This window comes from Neopsephotus bourkii, unplaced genomic scaffold (assembly GCF_033783945.1).
Source record: "Neopsephotus bourkii isolate Nb327-2 ecotype Australia unplaced genomic scaffold, CSIRO-AGI_Nbou_v1 NB_1663, whole genome shotgun sequence".
Taxonomy (NCBI): domain Eukaryota; kingdom Metazoa; phylum Chordata; class Aves; order Psittaciformes; family Psittacidae; genus Neopsephotus; species Neopsephotus bourkii.
In genome coordinates, this window is record NW_026902137.1 from 6,665,903 (window position 1) to 6,684,189 (window position 18,287).

At 44.3% G+C, this 18,287-nt stretch overlaps 1 protein-coding gene and 1 long non-coding RNA gene across 4 annotated transcripts; both read left to right on the forward strand.

Moving 5' to 3' along the window:
* The first annotated feature begins 1,493 nt into the window (after nucleotides 1-1,493).
* On the forward strand, nucleotides 1,494-18,019 carry UBE2V1 (ubiquitin conjugating enzyme E2 V1). Of its 3 annotated transcripts, none has more exons than XM_061375590.1 (4): nucleotides 1,494-1,636; nucleotides 12,203-12,351; nucleotides 15,633-15,758; nucleotides 16,156-18,019. In XM_061375590.1, the coding sequence occupies exons 1-4, from the start codon at nucleotides 1,615-1,617 to the stop codon at nucleotides 16,300-16,302; spliced, it is 444 nt and encodes a 147-aa protein (XP_061231574.1). In that variant the 5' UTR covers nucleotides 1,494-1,614; the 3' UTR covers nucleotides 16,303-18,019. The 3 variants fall into 3 exon arrangements, with proteins under 3 accessions (XP_061231574.1, XP_061231575.1, XP_061231572.1); XM_061375591.1 differs by having other exon boundaries at nucleotides 1,494-1,630; XM_061375588.1 differs by lacking the exon at nucleotides 1,494-1,636 and having other exon boundaries at nucleotides 12,103-12,351.
* Nucleotides 2,883-7,669, forward strand: LOC133224224 (uncharacterized). Its single transcript, XR_009728792.1, has 3 exons — nucleotides 2,883-4,271; nucleotides 6,105-6,201; nucleotides 6,766-7,669. It is a non-coding gene; the product is annotated as an uncharacterized LOC133224224 (long non-coding RNA).
* Nucleotides 18,020-18,287: the final 268 nt, after the last annotated feature.

The window sequence follows — 18,287 nt, forward strand, 5'->3', positions numbered from 1 at the left end:
CTGAGGACCACAGTGGAGATAGAAGTGTGTCTGGCGTGGGTTTGTCCCATTTAAAAAGGGGGATAAAAACAAGGTGAAGGACTTGTCCTGTGTCAACAGTCGTGCACCAAACAGGCATCAGACTTGCCTACGTAAGGTAGGACCAAGATGTTTGGCTCAGGTGCAATGTCTGTCCATCCGATATTATCCTGGAACTTGACTAGCAGCAGGCGTTAAGTGGAAGGGGAGCTGTGGTCGGTAGGGGTTAAACCAGTCACTCACCTTGCCCCCTAAGGCTACTGACACCCCTTTGGAGCGAGAAGGTCTCCATCTGCTTGACACCGAGCATCTCCATTGCAGCACGGCCTCTGCTGGGGCTGTTCGCCATGGCCCGGGCGGGTTTGCTGAGCTCGGGTGCCACCTCGCGGCTCTGTGCGTGCCTTCTGCTGCCGCGCTCAGCCCCGTCCGAGGTGGGGTGCTGGAACTTAACGGAACGAAACCCAGCCGGCAGCGGAAGCATGGCTGGGTTGAAGCAGCTTCAAAGAGTATCTGATCCAGCCAGTACCTTGCCTCTGACTGCTGCTACCAGCTGCGTGTGTTAAAGCTGGCCTAAATGAGCAAATGACCTCAAAGGTAAGGGGTCTGCAAAACATTTTGCTTTGTAATTGTTTTGATGTCTTGGGGCACAGTTTTCAGGTCAGGTGTTGCAAGACAAAGCAGAATTCATTCTTCTCCTCTTTGCTTTTTTCCATTTATTTCCCCGTCTTACTACTGTTTCAACCGGAGAAAGTGGAACATGTGCTGCTGGTTAAAACACAGCACTGTACCTCTTCCTGATGTTCCTAATGCCTCTTCTGGATTCATGCTGTCTATTTTAGGCCAAAAGGTGGTTTTCGTAGCTGTGTATGAGACACAAGGAGGCAGTGTGTGTGGTTGTGTCCATGTCTCCCATAGCACAAGGAGGCTCTTTGGGCGCCTGCATGTCTGCACTGCTGTGCTGTGCCCTGGATGTGCCCCCCGTGCAGCAGCCCTCACCACGGAGCCTAGGGCTGCGCTGGGGCAGCTGCAGTGGAGGTTGGTGCACGTCTGTCAGTGTTGGAGGGCAGCAAATTGAACTGCCTTGCTCCGGGTTCAAAGTGCTGAGCTGTGTCCTGCAGCCTCTCTTCGCTGAGCATCACAGGATGAGGTTCTGATGCAAACGCATGAACAGCATCAGAGTATTACAAAGCGGCTATGAATAGCTGAAAGCAGCTAATGCTGCTGTGCTCTGGCTGCAATGAGCATAGCTTGCCAATTACTCATATTAATTGCATTGAGTTTTACGGGCTGTTCAATGCTTGAGTGCTCTGGTGTTTCAGAGCTCCCCGAGGAGCTCGCTGGGGTTCCTTCCCCCAGGGTTTCCCGCTGGAGCGGGCAGAGGCACCCCCTACCGCCGGCCCCCCTTCAGACCCCAGGGAGCACACCCGCCCGCGCGGTGGAGCTCTGCAAGCTCCCTGCCTGTACCACAGAGCTCTCTATCCCCGCCCGCCGCGGCCTCCTCTTAGCGCGCCCGCCCGCGCCGCGCCTTCGGAGCAGCACTTCCCGCGTTGCGTTGACGTGTGGCAGGGGGCGGGGCTCCGGCGGCAGCGGCGCAAGATGGCGGCCACCACGGGTGCGGGTGAGCGGGCGGTTGGGCCGTAGGGCCGCGGGCTGGGGGGACCACCCGGGGCCGCTCTTCGCTGTGGGGCAGCCCCGGGCCGTGCTGGCAACGGCGCGGCAGGCTGCGGGCGGCCCGGCTGGACGTGTCGGGGCCGGAGGGGCGGCGGCGGCCCCTAGGCCGGGAGGCGCCCGGGGAAGGGGCGAGGGCGGCGGCGGCCGCGGGGGAAGGGGCGGTGGCGGAGGGGCCGGCCCGAGGGGCGCGGCCCGCAGGGGTTTGGTGCAAGGCCGCGGCCGTGGGACCGGTCCCCGCTCCTAACCCGCGGCGTTCGGGAGGGCCCGGCCGGCGCCTCCCCGGGGGCTGCAGAGGCCTCGCGGTGGGAGCGGCCCCGATGGGGCGAGTCCGGCCCGGGGCCGGGAGGGGCCTGTGGAGCCGGCTCGGCCCGGCGGGAAGCGTGCCCCGGCGCTCAGGGTGCCGGCTCCGGGAAGTGGCGCTGGGGCGGCGCGCTGGGCCCTGCGGCCGGGTCGAGACCCCCTTCCCGGGCCCGCAGCCCTCGGCCCGGCCCTGCGGTTCGGGCCTGGGCGCTGTGAGCCGCAGAGGGAGCCCGACGCGGCGGCTTGAGCCCGGGCTCGGTCCCGCAGGGCCGCCGGGCTGGCTCCTTTTCTGCGGGTGAGCTCCGTGTGCTCGGAGCTGGCCCCCGGTTCCCTATTCGCGGTGGTCGCTGAGCTGGTACTTAAGTTACGTGCGTGAAATCAGCGGCTGTAAAAACCTTATCCACTAATAACATCTTCCTGTTACATCAGAGGGATGGAACTTCCTTGTCAGGATGTGTGTGCTTCCAGAAGTCAATATATATCTTTTTGCCTTTAAAATTGTTTCTCACCCGCTTTGAATAGTTACACAAATGCTGTCTTTCCACTTAGCATCACACATTAAGCAGAAATACTGAAACTAGCTCTTGAGTGGGGAGTTCTTTGCTGACATCATTTAATGAACTTAGACCGAATAAATTAGTTTCACTTCTGTTTAGCCTGTTTCATTTTCATGTTTTCATAAGACCCGTATGGGGTTTTCAATGTGGCACTGTAATACTTGTGTTAAAATTGCTTCCTCTCAAGTTTGAAATCACCAGAAGATTTCTCTTGAAGATATAACAAAAATATCCTGCAGTTCTTTTTTAATAGATAGGTCTCTATTGATGACAAATCTCAACTTTTTAAGAATAACCATCGCAATGCAGATAACTTGTAGTAATGAAGATTATGCAGTGGATGCTGTGCTGAGAACTGTGCTTTACAGATCTGAATTTGAGCATAACCTGATGGTGAGGTGTTGGAACACTTGATTAAAATACACAACAAATGTAGTGGAGCCTTCTTCCCCCTCCTGTGTCACGTTGTTCTGGCTGCCATGCTTTCCCAATAATCCTCTCAAGCTGCTGACTTTTCAGTTTATGTTTGGCTGGAGGAACAACGCAAGTGTTCTATTTTTTAAGCCAGCGCAGCTTTGTGGATTAGTTGTTTGAGCAGTTATGGAGGGGTATGTGTGGAAAGGGGCTTGGACTGTGGTGGTGAAGCCCAAAGCTAGTCCTGTGCACGGCTTTTCTTTTGCAGCCAGTGGTCTTTGTGATAAGCTGCCTTTAACCATCATCTGCTAGCCACATGGTGTCTTTTGGATTGCTTCCTACTACTGCAGGGATTTCTGAAAGCTGTCTCTTCAGTGCTGGAAGTGTGAAGCAGTACACAGCCGGGTAGATGTGGGTAGGGGCATTGGTGTCTTGTGTCTGTGGTGTGGGCATTTGACAAGCGCTGCCGTTCAGCTACTCCTGAGATCCTGAGTGTTCAACTGCTGCTGAGGAGGTTCGGGTGGAGAATAAATCAGTTGTGACTTACAAACATGTTGCAGTGATTGAACTTTTGCAGTAAACCCCCAGTTCAGTCTGGGAGGACCTTCAGATACAGACCATCATCTTACACTGACTCTTAGAGCCTTGTCTGGCTGTAAATCATGGGCTGCCTTACCAGCAGTGGTCTGGGCTTTCTTCTTGTATTAGTAAATAATGGAGATTCTCCTGATAAAGAGAACAACATAGTGCCCAGTTACTGGTGGTGGTGGTGGCACTGCAATGCAGTTTGTACTGTTCCCTCTTGACACTGCACTGAAGGCATTGCCCAGCACATACAAATAGAGCCACCACATACAAATAACACCACCTTGTTCTCTACCACTGTTCACTTTGCTGTGGGCAAGTAGCTAAGTAGTGTTTTTACTCGGATGTAAAATAGATTTTGCTAATACTTGTTTCGTGGAACCTTAATTTATTCATAGTTGCTGATAATAACCACTCGAATATGTTTGATACCATGAGTTCAGCAAAGGAGCTTAAACAGAGGTTGAGGATGGAAAATGAGTCTGTGTTTAAAAGCAGCTACTTACTTAGGGGAAGAAATGGTAACAAATGTCTATGTAACTTAACAAAGTCATAGGGCTGGTGCTGGGAATCAGACAAGAAAGCCTGATATTTGTATCTAATAAACAGGTAGAAATAATTAACAGGAGAAAAAACAACTCTCACATCGAAGAAATGTTATGATGCAAGGTCCAGCAGTATCAGTTGCCCCCCAGCAGTGGGATGGGGAACAGAATCAGGAAGAAGGTAAAACCCATGTTTTGATGTAAGAACAGTTTAATAATTAAAATATTAAAACACTACTACTAACCACGATAATAATAATGAAAAGGGAAATAACACAGAGAAAGAAACAAAAACCCAGCCAACTAACAACAGTGAAGCACAGTACAGTTCCTCACACCTGCTGACCGGTGCCCAGCCTGACCCTGAGCAGTGATCAGCCCCTCCTGGCTAACTCCCCCCAGTTTATATACTGAGCATGCTGTTTGATTGTATGGAATACCCTTTTGGCTAGTTCAGGGCCTGGCTGTGCTCCCTCCATCTTCTTGTTTCCCTCCTCAGTGGCAGAGCATGAGACTGAAAGGTCCTTGATCTGGGTAAGTGCTATTTAGCAAGAACTAAAATATCAGTGTGTTACCAACATTATTCTCAGACTATAGCCAAAACACAGCACAGCTACTTGGAAGAAGATTAGCTATCCAGACAAAACTTCTACAGAGAGTTCTGCATTGCTAATGATGTGTGATTTTCACACATACAATTAATATATTGATAAAAAGAAAGGGTTGACTTTAATCATTCTAATAAGGGCCTTCATGGGAGACTACGAACACTCAAACTGTAAGTTTATGTCTATCCATCCTTCAGACTAAAGTGTCATGCAGAAGCACTCAGCTGGCTTGGGTACCAGAGGTGATCTACCTGAGAGATCCAGGACTCCTCAGAGGCTCATGCACCTCATGGCCCTGCAGGGAAGTTGAGCTGTGTGGAGTCTGTGTTGCAGTTAGACTACAGGAGCTTGTTCCACATTGCTGTCCTGCATACTCTGATATTATGGTGGGTCAAATCCTGACCATGCTTGCCTGTGAAGTTCTGTTTCTCTAACTTTCATCCTGGAAAAAGTTTAACGATTTCTTTCAACCCACTTTTCTCTCACAGGTCTGTTTAGGGGCTGTCTTGCAGGGCTGTGGTAGATACTGTGCTTACCAACAGGCTGGATGCATGAGCAGTAAAATGATATCCCCAGATATAAGTTAGGCAAAGTCAGAGGAATATGAAGAACTACAGAAGGGTGATTCATTAGGTGTACAGTCATGATAGTGCTAATACATGTATCTTAATACTCCAAACGGAGAGAAGAGCACAGCTCAGTTTTAGTACAGTGTATTAAAAGTATGCATTTATAGTTGTTGAGGGACCCATAACATTGCTGCGAACTCAAATCTGTGCTTGCAGAAAGCAAATGCAACATTACAGTGAGGAAGAAACTGCATATTGAAGGGTATGGAAGGTGTGCCTGCCTCTGCAAATGGACCGTGATGTCTCCTTTGGAGGGCACTGCACACAACAGTCACTGTTATCTCAAAATAAATATTGCCAGCCACTGAGTACTTTCTAAGTCTGTAAGTAAAATACTCAAGGGTAGGGAAAAAGTAATTGAAGAGAAAATAGGAAAATAAATTATGCGTTCTTAAATGAGATAAGACTGTAGAAGCACAGGAAATAGCAGGTGCTGAAGATTGAAAGCTTCTGAGTATTGTAATGGGAGGATGCAGAAGATTAAATAAAAAGGTAAATAGTTTAAGATTTAAAAGAAGACACTCAGTTGAATCTTAATATATAATGATATAAGTTACGTAACATATTTGAAAAACACTATTCTGGCTGAGAATTTAGAATGATTTGTTATTGTACTAAATATGTAAGTAGCTAAGAATCATAGAAGATATAATACTGGCAGATAAGGTGTGTGAAGGTTGGGATTGTCAGGTCGTGAGGATGTTTTTCAGCTATTGCAAGTCAAGCTGGAATTACTCTGTCTGCACCTACTGATGAGTTTGTGTGCTTTCCTCCCAGGTCTGACCTGGGCCTGGCCCAGAAGCAAAGCCCAGCAGTGTGCATCCTGCCTCTGCCCGCCTGTGCCTAGCTCTGCTGTTAAAACTGTACTGAGCAGGTAACACTGCTTTAGTCTGTCAGTGTGGCATCTTGCCCTTCAAAGCCTATCTCTGAATCAGTGAGCCTGCTCATGCACTCGCCTTTTGGTGGGTGGTGTGAGTGTAAGAAAACTTAGCAGTACTTTGTGATAGAAGAGGCAGCTGGAGGAGAGTGTTCTCAGTCAGTGACATCCGTTTCTTTTCACAATGCCAAGAGGAGATGGTGGAGTTTTCCCTCTTGAGATTTCATGTAAAGATTTTGTTCAGGATGTTAGTTCAAGGTGACTTATTTTCTGGAGTAACTTCTAGCTGAGCTGGTAATGTTCTGCTTTTCACCTGTGAATGCATCTGATTTTAACTCTTCTGCATCTGACAAGATGTATTTGGCTCCAGACCTCAGTGATGCTGCCAGTCTGCCTCAGACAAATGTTTTAACATGATCTCTTTCCAAGTAAAGTGCTTAAAAGTGTTGAAAGACGACCAGTTCTCTAGCTTACACAATAGAAAACACTTCAGTTTGTTTCAAGTGCTCAGGAAGCTATTTTGGATCTGCACAATAGCTCAGTGCCTGTCTGTGTTATCAGAGTGGAAATCATGACTGTAAAGATGATGCAAGAAATCTGAAGTTCCTGTCTCCTGAAAGTTTTTGTCACAGTTGCTAAAAGCCTTTTATGCAGTTTTAGATATTCTGTCAGTTCAGAAACTTTCTATACCACTGGATGAGGAATGATTTTCTTATTTCTTTACAGTGGCAGTGCTGCAAGGGTAAGCTGTCAAATTTTCAGTAGTTGCAGTCTCTGCAAAAAGATGAGGAATATATTGGAAAAGATGTAATTAAGGCACATTAATAATACACAAAAAACAGGCAATGGAAGGGGCTTTAATGTATGGAGCAACAGAGGTGTTAAAAGCTATTGGATTTCAGCTCACTTGAATTACTGTAAATTGGGAGCTAGTACAGAAGCAGCTAAAATTGGCCTGCAAGGGCATTTGGATAAGTTGTATATTACCAGTAAAGATGTCAAGAAATCTTCAGCAAAATGAGGGTTCCCCTCCTTAGAGCCTGTAACGAATGAAGTGCATTTTCTGTGTGCTTTGCTGGGCCATGTATTTGTCCTTTAATCCTAAAGAGAAATGCTTATAACTTGATTTCACTTTGGAAAGGAAAGAGAAATGTATTCCTGAAGTTTTTGAGGTGTATTTTTTTGTTCTACAGACATTGATGAAAACATTTCAAGTAGAGGATCTACACTCAGAGGCACGTTGTCCACCTTGCTTCACTGTGTTGTGTTCAGCTTGTTAAGGTTTCTGTGAATATGGGATTGCTTTTGCTATATAACTGGGGAAAATGGAAGATTAAAAAGTATAGTCTGTCAGTGAGTGTTGATTGTAACTTGTTAAAACCAAATTATATACTTCACATGGGTGTAGATTTAAGATGGGAAAAACCTCAGGCTGGTAAACTATCGTAAGACACATTCAGTTGTATATCTTTAGTAGTGCTGTGCTGTAAAGTAAATCTGAGTATGCTTTAAGGACTTTTAAGAATCCAAGTTGGCATTTAACTGTCTTCCAGGAATAATTCTGTTCTTTCCAAGTACAGAATTTTCCTCTCTGAGATTGACCAGACAGTCAAATTCCTCGTGTCCTCATTTCAGCTTGCTGTCTCAGCCTTGCAGCTCACTGCTTAATGAGCAACCGGGTTGTGAGGAGTTGTGGTAGCAGAGGCTTATCATTACTGGTCTTACCTGGCAACTCTGGTATTAGGTGAAAACAGAAGGTCCTGATTCTGTTTGAAGGCTGAAGAGGATGTCATCCAAAACCTAAGAGCTTCTTAAGTGCAACTTTGAACTCCTTAAGGTACACATCCTCACTTTCTGGGAAACCCAGTGTGTGGTTTAGTTTTGTTCTCTGGTTTTCCATATAAACAGTTAATGAACTTTTTGTAGCTGGTGAACTAGTGTGCAGGGTTGAGGCTTCACAAATGTACCTTTACTAAAAGGTGAGCTTTCAGAAAGACTGCACAAACCTGTGTCATTGGAGGTCTTACCTTGTCAGTACAGTTATCATTTAACTTTCATAGGTTTGCTGTTGCAATTAATAATAAACACTTCCTTTGGCTTGGAAATGATTTTTCAGTTCCATTTCTGTGAGTGTTTGTGGTCAGGCAAGCTGCAAGTGAAGCAGTTTTCTAGATATTACTGTGTTTTTGTTTCAAAGGAAACTGCTATTTGAGAGTCTTCTTGAGCCGTAGCAAAGGCTAAATTAAAATGCATAACAGTGTACTTTCAACAAACCGATTACTTTTTAATTGCCTCTTACTTTATTTAGGTTTTCTTGTGTTAAATGAAGGACTCTTAGAAAAACAGGTTGGTTTGGTTACTGCCTTGAAAGTCTCCATTGCTACACTGGAAAGATTATGCAAGGTATTTACTGGAGGGTGGGAAGATGACACGTAGTTGACTCACGGTTGTGTCAGCTGGTGCAGGACATCTCCCAACTCTGAATCTGCCATGGTTTAACCATGGAAAGCATTTACCAAGTAATGTGTGTGCCTAGAACAGGTCACTTTCTAGGAATCTTGGTGGAGAGCGAACATCAATGATGATACATTTGCATGCAACCACAAGTGATAAAGCTTGTGTGGTTTCTGGGGTTGGGGTCCCAGTGGGATGTGGTAGCTGACCATGAGTGCTGCAGGCCATTGCAAGTGAAGAGGACATGGGGTTGGCTTAATGGCTTCATGCATCTTTCCAGGGTGATGGATGAGTGAATCTGGTCTTTTACTCTGCTTTCCTTAAGGGCAGGTTATTTGGAAATAATTTAAAGCATTTGTGATTTTATGGCCATAGTCTTTTACATGTAGATTTGTTTTTTTTTTTCCTCTTGAATCTCCTGAGAAAGCGTCAGGGAGGGGCTGTCATTGATTTGGCTCTGAACTTGCCTTCTATAGTGGCTGAGGTGCTTCTTTTCTGTTGCACCTCTGAGCTTTAGCATAGGGATAAAACATTTTAGAAGGCAGTGATGCTGTTGGACAGGGTGGTGTGTTGTAAAGTGACCAGTCATCTCCCATGATAATTTTATTTTCTGTGAAGTGCATATCTTTTATATTACATACTTCTCTTTTGGCACCTCGTTTTGCCACTCATGCTCCTGTAGTGCTCACAAGTGAGCAGTTACTGTGAAAGTAGGATTAATTTATGTTAACTTTTCCAATGTGATAGGAGTCAGTGCACGATATGACTAGCCAGCTCTCTATAGACCTCAGACTTGTCAGAACTCTACCATCCTGTTTGACTCTTGTGGCTCTGATTCATGCTGAATCAGAGCAGCTGGATCTGGGGAGGACTCAGAAATGAAGTGGCCTTCTCTTCCTGTAAGGTTGTAAAGCCAAGCTGAGCTCTGGTTAGCAAATGTCACAATTAAAGCTGCCTTTCAACCCTGCTTGTGGCCTTCTCAAATATATACATGATGATGTCATTGGTAATTACATGATCATTTAATTTTCTTCACATGGGATTCCTGCCTCACTCTGAACAGGGTACGTGATGCTCAGAGGGAGGGTGGACAGGCAATGGTTTTTTTGCTTCCTTTAATGTGTGGCCTGTGTGTGCTTACCATAAAGCTGATTCCTCCTGGGTTATTTGCTTTGGTCTAAGTAAATATCAGTAAATTATCTTTGAGCCACTGGTAAATATGGAGTGGTATTATCAAGTGCTGAAGCACAGAGACTGAGAGGATGTTTGTTAAGCATCACGATGTTGTGGTCCACAGTGAGCATTTTTTGGCAACATGGCACATTCAAGGCAGGTCTTTTGCTGGCTTCAGCTTATTGCATCTGTGAGTGGGGAGAGGCTCAGGTTGGGTTTCTAATAATAACCACAACAGTTTCCTTTGCTGCATCACCTGCGTTGTTGAAGAGCTCTGTGTCAGACCCAAGGGTGGAGTTCACCCTCCAAAAGGACCTTTTGTTTCTTCATTGTCCTCCTTCGCTGGCTGTTTCTTTCCCTAGGCGCCAGCAGGCAGGGCTGAAACCCAGACAGCAGCTCCAGGCATCGCAGCAGTGAGTCATTCCCCATCACCAGTGCTCCCATGCATCCACTGCTGCAGTAGTGAAATAGGTTGTGTGTGTAAGTAAAGGTGGAACCTTGTCCTTCAACTCACACTCCAGCTGTTTCTGTTGGAGGTAGACTGCCCTCTTCTCCGTTTCCTCTACCTACAGCATGGAGAGTTTTGGCAATGTAGTTAAAACTGGGGTGGCTAATCATGATTCAGGTATGAGCTGCATACTTGAGTCTTCATGTGCCTGAGATACACAAAGTACACACTGCATACTTTTAAGACTTGCTGAGAGGGGAGATGCTGGAGCTTTTTAAGCAGGGGAAGCAGAAGTGATTCCCAAGAGGTCATCTTACCACTGATGGTTTGGGGCTTGGTTAATCCTATGGGGATGGCTTCACCAGCCCCAACTGACTCATTTCCTTTTGCAGCCAAAGATTGGTATTACTCAGCAGCCATGGTAACAATGCTATGTCGCTGAGAGTTGAGGATGCAAATCTGGCATGGAGTTGTGTTTGAGTCGTGCTCTGCAGCCCCCACGTGTGTGGTTTGGTATAGCCAGTGCAGGTCTGGCCTCTTCTGGTGCCGCTATTCGGACTCCAGGTTTCTCTTCATACAGCTGTGTTACTGAAGCATGCTTCCTCGGGATATTCTTGAACATGTTATGTTAGATGCGTTTATCAAAATGGCCAACTTCCATTGGGTGCAGTCATTCAGGAACAGACTGCTCCAGCATGGATCCCCAGCGGGGTCACCAGTCCTGCAGCAAGCCTGATCCAGTCTGGGTTCCTCTCTCCACAGGGCCACAGCTCCTGCCCAGAGCCTGCTCCAGCACGGGCTTCCCATGAGGTCACAGCCTCTTTGGGCATCCCTCTGCTCCCATGCTGTAGGTGTAGATCTGCTCCACCATGGACCTCTATGGGCTGCAGGAGCACTCGCCATGCCCTGCACCACAGGCTGCAGGGGAACCTGCTCTGGCACCTGGAACATCTCCTCCCTCCTTCACTGACCTTGAAGTCTGCAGACTTGTTTCTCTCACATAACTCTCACTCCTCTCTGCTGCTGGTGTTACACAAGGTTGTTTTTTTTATCCCTTCTGAGGATACAGAGGTGGCTTTCTTCTCACAGAAGCTGCCCCTGTAGTACCCCCTGCCACCAAAACCTTGCCCCACAAACCCAATACAAAGGAGAAGTGGTGGCCTAGGCTGCATTTATGTTTTGTGATGACTGAGCTACAGATACCTTGAAGAAAAATGAGTAATTAAGTCCCCTCTGGCCTGGGTTCAAGATCCTTTCTTGCTGCAGACTTATTTGTGAGCTTGGATATGTCACATAAGCTCTCTATGCCATTGTTTTCCATTAATGTGATAGGAATAAGAACATTTCCTGTTCTGCTGTGTGTTTTGAGGATAAATGTGCCAACATCTAAGAAGTGCAGAAATTCCTTGGTGGTGGAGGTCATGAATACAAAGAAATGCTGTTGCTGCTGACGAAGCCCACTTAACTTCAGATTAACTACTATTTGGAGGTTTATTTGCCTTGAATGGTATTTTAAAAGCTCTGAGTAAGTTGAGTGCTGTTGAGCCTCTCATTTTGCAGAATCTCCTAAGTTTTGGTGCTATAAATCATACAGACAAGTGCTAATTAGAGCTCTGTGATACTGTGTGTGTATCTCTGAATGGACAGACATTTCCTGTCATTTTACTGCCTGCCCGAGTACCTGGCCTGTCATCCTTCTAACGTGTTTAGTTGTGAATACCTGATTTTGCTTGTAAAATCCAAGCTAAGTATGAGGATACCCTTTTCATAGTGTTGAAACGTTGTCATTGAAAAACAGGTGCTGTTTTTATGGATTTACCCAAAATGTTTGCTGCAGAATGACCAAAAGTATCAGGGCAGTTACTTTGGGTTCATTTCTTTACTGGATTTCTCAATTCAAAATATTTTTCTGGTGTTTTTCAGGAGTAAAAGTTCCTCGTAATTTTCGTCTGTTGGAAGAGCTTGAAGAAGGTCAGAAAGGAGTAGGTGATGGAACAGTTAGCTGGGGCCTTGAAGATGACGAAGACATGACACTTACAAGATGGACAGGAATGATTATTGGACCTCCAAGAGTAAGTTATGTGCTTAACTATTAAAATAGTACTGTTACTCTTATTTCTCTTCTCCCTTTTCTTCCCTTAATCTAACTACTGAAGTAGGAAACAAAGGAAACACAGATGAGTGGAAAAAAAACCACTTTAGCAAGTGATTTATGTTGAAGGTTCAAGTTCCATATAATAATGGGGTTCATGTATCTGTGTGTCTTTTGCTTTTAATTTGGAATATTTTTAGTGCCTTTCTCTGGTTAGTTCTGTTACATGTCTGCTTTATATTTACAGATTCATTAAGACATAACTTTTGAGATTCCAGGATTCTAGTATCCTGTACTCTTGAATACAGCAAGGTTTAAAATCCTTCGGCTAGTGAGATTACATATGGAGCTAACGTAGGTAAAACGTGGATGTTTTGTCCAGTACTGCTAGTCTTTCTGCTGTTTCTTGTTGAGTTCATGGGTTGGTTTTTATTGCAGCAGTGCTGACTTGCTCTTGTAGAGTTTCAGCTAACTTGGGAAACTCAAATTTTAATGAATTTAATTTCTTCTCTGAATGTTCTTTCCCAAAGTAGCTTCTTGCAATGCTACTTGTCTTCGTGGTGGTATTGTTACGTTAGACCCCTACTAAACTGTGGGTCTTCACTTTGGTAGTGAACTTAAGGACTTGCTGTGCTTTGTATGTATGCATGTATTCTAAACCCAAAACTTGCCTGTTGTCTCCAGTTTCACTGTGTATCTCTGTTCTGTGTCTTTAATATCCTTGCAATGTAGTGCAAGTAGCTGATTCTCCTTCCTGCAGTAGTAGATGTTGTCTTCTGTATTTGGCCTCAGTTTTACTTTCCAGTAATTCCACTGTTCTCTGTCTACTATAAGGAGACCTTTGCAGCTCTTTAACCATGCTACTGCCCTATGTGTTTCCCTTCTGTCAGTCACTTTTTCTGCAGCACCATGAGGTTGTACAAGAATCCATATTACAATGGCATTACATGTGCACTATTCCCATCCAGAACTGTTGTTTACTTTTTTTGTCTGCCATTGTTAACATTTCCCCATTTTTTATCATTTCATTTGTTTCTGATATCATTTTCTAGAACAGCATTTGATTCTAGAACATTAGGAGAGTGTTAATGAGCAGTAAGACTGAAGAAAGCTCACTGTGTTGCATACACTTCATGGAGAATTTAAGCAACCTTGAAATCTGATTTAGAAAATTAAATAGAAACTGCAGCTTGCAAATAGACATGTGCTGACTTACCAGAACGATAGAAATGTGTAGTTCATGTCATACTGCCAACCAAGGCTAGAGGACTACCATGGAAGATGGTTCAGCTGTGCCTCTTTTGTGCTTCTGACACACTTAAGGATATAGATGTTTTCTGAACGCATCATGCTTTCTTATTGCTTGAAGGCAGTGGGCTGTACTGGGAGAGATTCTGGGAGCTTTGAGTCATTCTTGTTTAATAAGTGGCTGTCCTGCTTTCAGTACTGTTCTTACTTGGTTATATTATTACCATTTTTTTTCTTACTAGGATATGAGAATATTGGCAATGGGGGAATAAAAATGAAAAGCCTATTTCCTTCTGGGTAGAAAGCAGTCACACTTGAAGCAGGTGGAAGAGTCTTATCGTGGGCATCCCAGAGGGAAAAATGAATCGTGGTGCAGAGTTAGATACATGCTGCTGCTCTGCATATCCCTGCTACCATACATGGAAGTATCCTTCTCCTTCCCAGACTTTGTGCAGATAGCTTCGCAGCCAGTGATTCATCTTGTTTATATAAGCTATTTAAAAACAGTGGCACTGTCACAACTTCAGCTTTATCTGCACGTATTTTATATTGCCTTTGGACATGTGCACAGGCAAGGGCTTCCATTCACCAGTCCTCATGTGGTGTGGTTATTTGCAAAGACCCTAAAAACCTGCACGAACCTCTGGGCTCTCAGTTGCCCTGTGGACCATGCACGCTCAGGGGCTCAGCAGAGCTGACTGATGACATTTTCCCCCCAAAACTTTGTCACAGCACTCAGTTTGTCCCTGCCCTCGCTGGCATCTGAAAGGCTGGCTGGCTGAGGTGCTGCGGGAGTGACCAAGAGGTACTGGTGCCAGCCAGCACTGGCCAGTGCTGGTTGGAAGCCCCTTAATCTGCACACATGAGAAGCAGTCAAGTCAGGAAGTCAATTCTTAGGTTTTTGGTAGTGCTTTGCATCAAAATACTCATTAAGGGAAATATTAAGATGTTCAGGGGCGTAACAGGCCCTGAGAGGGATTGCAAGGAGTTATATATTGTTCTTAAGCTCCTGATGGAGCGTTATGCTCTGCTGCTACAGATGAGGAGGAGCTGCTTCTGCACTCACACGTTCTGGATTTTTGCTCATGGTCCCTGCTTTGTGAGTTTAATGTTTGTTACAGCATTGAGGTGCAGGAAGTGGTGTCAGAAGCTCTGAACGTGGAGATCTAAATGTGCCTAAACTTCCCCATGATGATCCTTTTGCTGTTGTATACTGCTGCCAGAGCCCTGCATTGCCCAGCTTAGCTGGAGCTCTGTGGCTGGCTGCACTGGCTCAGCACGTCAGTCTGAGTTACTCTCAGAATGCAGAATAACCTTAACTGTTGTTTCTTTTAATGACTTTTAAATATTGAAGATTCAATGTACCCTTGTAGTCTCTCATCTATATCTGTTGTTTAGTTAGTTAAGAACTCTTGATCCAGGGTTTCCATTACCTGTGAAGTGTTACTGCTGTGAAGACAGTGATAATGCTGTTTGGGATCGGGATGTACTTTTCAGTGGGAGGAATTCCCCTTTCTGAGAACCAGCAGGTTGTTTTATGACCAAGGAGTATTTTTCAAGTGCAGTCCTAGGGCAGGCAGACTTGAGATAGTTGCCTAACTAACTGTTAAAGCTATGGCTTCAATTTCAAGGAAGAGAGTCTGGTCAGTAAACTGGTAAGACAAAGCTGCTTTATAAAGATTAGCTGAAAAGTGGGTATCTGAGCTATATATGATGATTAAAAGAATCACTTCAGTTGGTGAATGGGAAGCAATGCCAGTTTCATTTCTTATATGAAAATTGGATGCTTAAAAGACCAGTAGAATTTATTACCCTGAAGAGGTAATATTCAATACCATTCTATGATACTCTGAATATTAGAAAATGAACCCAAGACAGAGGTAGCCAGCACAATATGCAAGTGGCTGCCCTCATGTTAAGTAGTTAATATGTCCCTAAAGTAACCACTCTTTTAACCAAATGCTTACTGAACTGCCTCATGTAATTGTTTTCCTCCCTTTCTTCTCCCCTCAGACAATTTATGAAAACAGAATATACAGCCTTAAAATAGAATGTGGGCCTAAGTATCCAGAAGCACCTCCATTTGTAAGATTTGTAACAAAAATTAATATGAATGGAGTAAATAGTTCTAATGGAGTGGTAAGTTTTTCGGTTTTATTCATTTTAACATGGTTTTCCTATGCATCTTCCAGTTAATGCCTTTGTTTTATATTTATAACTTTCTTAACTGTTTGCTGCTTGCTGGTGCCGTTTGCCTTGAGGAGAAGGAAAAGGGGGTAGGAGGGAAATGGACATGCCAAGTGTGTTCTGAAATCAAAACGTGGAATTAACTTTTCCTGCCCTTTTGCAACTCACAAGCAGTTGCATCATGCAGGGATTTATTATGCTTTTAGGAAACTGCTTGCTTGCTTCTTCCTGCTTGCTTTGGTTTCTCCCACTCAGATTTCTTAGAAGCTCTTTACTTGGAGGGTTTGGGGTGGTTTAAGTGTATCAAACATACCAATTCTGACAGGAATGATCTTTTTGTCTATTTTAGGTGGACCCCAGAGCCATATCAGTCCTAGCAAAATGGCAGAATTCTTATAGTATCAAAGTTGTTCTGCAAGAGCTTCGGCGTCTAATGATGTCTAAAGAAAATATGAAACTTCCTCAGCCACCTGAAGGACAATGTTACAGCAATTAATTAAAAACAAAACAAAAACAAAACCATGCCCCCCTTATTCAATTTAAGCTGTCTTCATTTTCCACAGTAGTAAATTTTCTAGATGCATCTTGTAGACCTCAGAAATACTGGAAAGGAAGTTCCCATTCAAAGGAAGTTTTTTCATGAGATACTGTAAATGATACTAATTTTTTTTTGTTTGGTTGGTTTTGGGGTTTTTGGGCTTGGGTTTTTTTTTTTTTCATTTGAAATATAAGTTGTGCTATAACAAATAATCATGTCGTGTAACCACTGTCCACATAGCTGAACTTCTGGTATCAGGAAAAGTCTATTTAAATTTATTACTGTCAAGACCAGTGTGGCACATCTAATGTAACTGTGAAAGCATCCATCCCACAATCACCTTGCTGTGTGTCTGGCCTGGGGTTTGGGTTTTTTTCTGTCTTTTGCAATAGAGTCGAAGCTCAGGGCTATTTATTAGAGTAGACACAAAGGTTTTTGCTTCCAGTACTACGCTGGGCTTTATGGACTACTAATGGGGATGTGTGCTAACCTCAGTCATCCCTCCCTTTGTGCTATCTCTAGTAAAGGCTGAATGTGACTGTGGTTGTTTTTGGGTTTTTTTTATTGTTGTTTTTTTTTTAATGCCCTGATCTGGGCAAGCTTCCTTCTTCCCTTTGGCCAAGGCATAGATTGTATTTCTCTTCCTGGTCCTCCTCACCAGTGATGTGGGCTTTGGGTGAGGGATTCAGGGTTCTTTTAATCTCTTCCCTCTTCCCCTCTTTTTAGTGGGGATGCTGCTTTCTTTTTGCCCCTCTTTGTGACTCTTCTCACCCCTGGCCAGCAGGGGTAAGCGTTGGGGCAATAACTTGACGTTCCCTCCTGCTTATCATTTTGGTTTTGCAACAAATTTAGTCTTCACCAGCCTGGGAAACAAGAGTATCTATTCTGCTCGCAAACTTGGATTTCCCCTGTCCCTCCAGCACTGCTGCCACACCACCAAGCTGACCACGGCTGATGTTATTAGATAGGCTTTTGACGTGGTGAAAAGAGCAGTAATTTACCAGGATTGCTGAAACCTTCTGCTGCTGCCAAACTGTTATGGGGGAAACTCTGCATACAGAGATTCTGAACACACACTCCAGCTCAAATAGTTGTATTTTGGTGCTTTGGATTGACCCAAGAATGTTAATTAACAAAATATTGCACTTACGTTTGGCCCTTCTAAAGATGTGATGACTACAGACAAATCAAATAAGTGGTAGATTTTGTTAGGATTCTGTAAGTCTTAGAAGAGAAATCTCCTCAGTGAAGATTCTGGTGCGTACAGCAGATTGAGGACCTTGATTGGCTTTGCATCCTGGCAAATCACTGCCTTTTCTGGTTTACTGTCTCGGACCACTAGCTGCTGAAATGTGGATGCAAGCTTACATACACCCAACCTAGTGTGTCCTGAGTTTTATGAACAAAATCAGTGTTTGTGTAAAAAAAGAAAAGAAAACAAAAAAAGGAAAAAGAAAAGGAAAAGAGTAAAAATGAACACATTTTAAAGCAGCAGCTATCAAGTCAATGAACAATTGATGTTTCCATTAACTCTTTTGAGGAAAATATTAGTTGTAAGGATTTAACATCCTCTGTAATTAAAGTTTAACATAACAGTATTCCATAAGCAGCCTTTTTATTGTATCAGACCATTGCCTGATTTTAATATAATAAAAAGTGTGCATTAATATTAGAAGGCTTTAATTGTATTTATGTTTAGAATTTTAATCCCATATGGAATTCTTGATTTGTTGGAAGTATCTTCCTACAGATCATGTTTAGCTAAGAGTATGTAGACCGGTGGTGAAAGGCAATTGTCTTTATCCAGCTGCTGCTGCTGTGCCAAGGAGAGGCTTTAGTCTTAGATTAAACCTCAAACTCCCCTAGACTTGGCAGTTGGTAACGTTACGTGGTGCTTGAGGAGCTGCTGAAGTGAATTTCTAGATACATGTGCTGGCTGAAGG

What these genes read in the sequence shown, in the direction of transcription:
- UBE2V1 (XM_061375588.1), top strand. Translation starts at nt 12,118, where the DNA reads ATGACCAAAAGTATCAGGGCAGTTACTTTGGGTTCATTTCTTTACTGG. An exon ending in TGATTATTGGACCTCCAAGA is followed by an intron (nt 12,352 to 15,632) that starts GTAAGTTATGTG and finishes TTCTCCCCTCAG; the next exon opens with ACAATTTATGAAAACAGAAT. An exon ending in TAAATAGTTCTAATGGAGTG is followed by an intron (nt 15,759 to 16,155) that starts GTAAGTTTTTCG and finishes TGTCTATTTTAG; the next exon opens with GTGGACCCCAGAGCCATATC.